Below are 3,042 nucleotides of genomic sequence, written 5' to 3'. Positions count from 1 at the left end.
GATCATTTCCTCTCTCCTCCCCTCGGAGTGCAGTCTGTGTTTGTAGAGAGGTAGCTGGTGTGAAAAGAGCCCCCAGCATCTCTCCGCTGCCATTTGCATACTAATGGTGGATTAGCATTTCAGAGTGCAGAGGGGGGAATATAAGGGGCTGTGCTGGGTCTTGGCCATCATTCCAGCAGCATATCTTGGATAATACTCAGCTCCTCTGTACTGACCTCCTCCAGGGATATCCTCACCATGCTGCACAGTCCAGTCTTTCCAGGATTCCCAGCCCATCACCTGGCTCAGACCAGCCTCAGCATGCCTATGAGCCCTGAAGTGCAGAGGGGCCCCAAGCTCTCCTTCAACATTGACTCCATCCTCTCCAAGGCGGACAGACCAGCTCCCACCAAGATTCCAATGGACAGGAGCTGCTGGCAGGCTCCCTCTGCTCCCTATGGCTATTCCTATGGAGTCATGCCCTATCCCCCAATGTGGATCTACAAGCCTGCAACTGCCTATGGCAACCTAGTGCAGCCTCAAGTCAGAGCGCCCAGAGCCGATTGCTTATGTGCAGACCCCCTCTGCAAGGAGAAAGGTGAGCTTTTTTAACCCATAACTAGTCCGCATACAGATTTGCAATTTTCAACACTTGGGGGGACTACTACAATCCTCAGCATGTATCTGTTATGATTATTAGTTCCTTAAATGTTAGAGGTTAACTGGTGGGACTACAACTCTCAGTATCCCAGTAGGATATCCCTTATGGCTCTGTTGCAGCTATGCTTTTTACAGCGTGTACAATAGCGAAGTATTAACATTTCCTAGTCTTTGAAGCTATTTGATTTAGTGCTTTTTTTTATTTTTTTTATTTATTTTTCAATATGTTTTTATTTAGTATTATATAACGCTGTAAAAGTTTTGTTGCATTGGAGGTTATGTGTGCTCATTGCGCCCTCTTGTGTCTCTTTTAGGACTTGCATACACACACAGCCCCATCAACAATCTTTCCTGGAGGACAGGGCCATGTAAGCTGAAGAGGATCAGGACTGTGTTCACCCCTGAGCAGCTGGATAGGCTGGAGAAAGAGTTTCTGAAGCAGCAGTACATGGTCGGCACAGAGAGGGTTGACCTAGCGACTACACTCAACCTCACAGAGACCCAGGTAAGATTGGAAGCTTCTGTTCCATATCTCCAGGCTATGCATGCAAACTAGCGGGAGAGGTTACTAAATTCTTACCAAATTGGGGTCAAACTTGTGTTTTTAGGGGCCCATCTGTTGCCCTCTGGCACAATAATATCTGGGTGAGGGTCTTCTTTTCTCTTGGTAGCTTGGGCTAGGACGTCTTAGGAATAATTAAGGTCACTCCAAAAATGTTTTCTTGCACCTTTTATACTTGGCAAGCTCTTAAATGATGGTGTATGTTAGAAATGTATTAAATATTCAGAACATTATTTCTTATTTTTACAACAATCCAAAAGAAGTGTTGCTCTTTTTGAGTTTCCTTTTGGTTGGTTTATAGGCCGGTCATGGCTAACATAACCTGTAGGGTAGTACAAGTCGTTGGGAAGGCTTAACATTTAGGGGTTGCTTCACAAGAGTACACCCTTTTGACCCTTCCCAAGCTGATCAGGCCCTTCCCAAGCTGACCAGACCCACCAGTCCCATGCTGCTGAGGCCCATTCGTCTATAAAATGGTTTTGTCCATGGCTCATCATCCTGGATTGGCCTGATTTCTTTAATGCTTCCAGTTGGTGGGCATTCACTTAGAGACCTAGTGTGTAAACCACGGCACTACCCTGCAACCTGTTCTTCTTTTGGGTAGGGGTTAATTGAATTTAGATGTTGACCAACTACTTATGGTCTTCCAAGAAACCTTTTTTGTGACTGTTTTTGGTTTTGCTTTTCTTTGTGCACGTAGAACACGTTCTTAATTTTGTAATTTTGCCTTTTTTTTTTTAGGTAAAAGTCTGGTTCCAGAATCGTCGTATCAAGTGGAGGAAACAGAGCTTGGAACAGAAGAAAGCCAAGCTGTCCCAGTTTGGTGTTCTCTCCCCTGTCAGCTCCGAACACACCAACGAAAAGGAGATGGAGGAGGATGAAGTTGATGTTGAGCTCTAAGCTACATGGACTTGACAACTGTCTGAACTGTTGACCGTTAGAACTTTTTGACTGTCCAGGTTCAACTGGACGAGTAGGCCTATGAAAAGGGACCTGCAAACTACTGTGGGAGGCTATAATAGTTCTCCTTGCGCTGAAGAAAGCACTCAAAATGAAAAGATGGACATAAACGAGCCAAAAGCTTGGCGAAGCGTGCTGACAATTGCCTCTTTTATATTAGGGCCAGGACTCTTATCGCTATGGCGGTCCTGGTATATATGTGTGATAGGCCCCATCAATGTAAGGTTTCTAAACCAGGACAAAGTCTCTTTGTTGTACCCACTGAACCCAAATATGACACGGCCCAACAATTGGGTGTCTTGTTTCTGTGGACCAAAGAAGACGTGATGTTGGAAATTAGCAGAGCAATTTTGGGCTCCATGAGTCTCCAGTTCCTATAGGTTGTCCACTTGTCTTCCATGAAGTGATGATTTTTATATCTTGCTCGCACACATTCCATGTGACTTTTATTTAAGGGGATGAGGGTGCGCTTCTTCAGGACCCTCATGTTTCTTAAGTAAAAATTAAAAACAAAAAATGCCTTTTCTGTGTTGAGTCTCAAACAGATGAGGAAAATGTATATAGATGTTTTATATGTGCCTTATTTTACGACCATATGTACCGGTAACTGGGTTACTGTTTTGTAGCTTTTTACCATGCACCTGTTGCCCAAAGTATATTGAAGGGCATTTTTTTGGGGGGGACAATTGGTACAATTTAGCATTTTGTCTTTGACATATTGCAGTGCAATGTGTTTTTTTTTTTGTTCAGATTGGACGAATCCGGATTAATCAGCCTGCGACACATGTGGTTGCACTACAAGTCCCAGCATCCCACTGTTCCATCACAGACTTTTTATCTCGGTCTTACTTCTCTTTAAAAGTAATTTTTTTTTTTGTCAC

General features: G+C 43.9%; 1 protein-coding gene across 1 annotated transcript; it reads left to right on the top strand.

Annotated features, from left to right (window-relative positions):
- The first annotated feature begins 181 nt into the window (after nucleotides 1-181).
- LOC108795585 (homeobox protein not2-like) lies at nucleotides 182-2,101 on the top strand. Its single transcript, XM_018566861.1, has 3 exons — nucleotides 182-577; nucleotides 954-1,144; nucleotides 1,943-2,101. The coding sequence occupies exons 1-3, from the start codon at nucleotides 238-240 to the stop codon at nucleotides 2,099-2,101; spliced, it is 690 nt and encodes a 229-aa protein (XP_018422363.1). The 5' UTR covers nucleotides 182-237.
- The last annotated feature ends 941 nt before the right edge of the window (nucleotides 2,102-3,042 follow it).

This window comes from Nanorana parkeri, unplaced genomic scaffold (assembly GCF_000935625.1).
Source record: "Nanorana parkeri isolate BGI_ZX_2015 unplaced genomic scaffold, ASM93562v1 scaffold983, whole genome shotgun sequence".
Taxonomy (NCBI): Eukaryota; Metazoa; Chordata; class Amphibia; order Anura; family Dicroglossidae; genus Nanorana; species Nanorana parkeri.
Note: the sequence above shows the minus strand (reverse complement) of the source record. Positions and strands in the feature narration are given on the sequence as shown.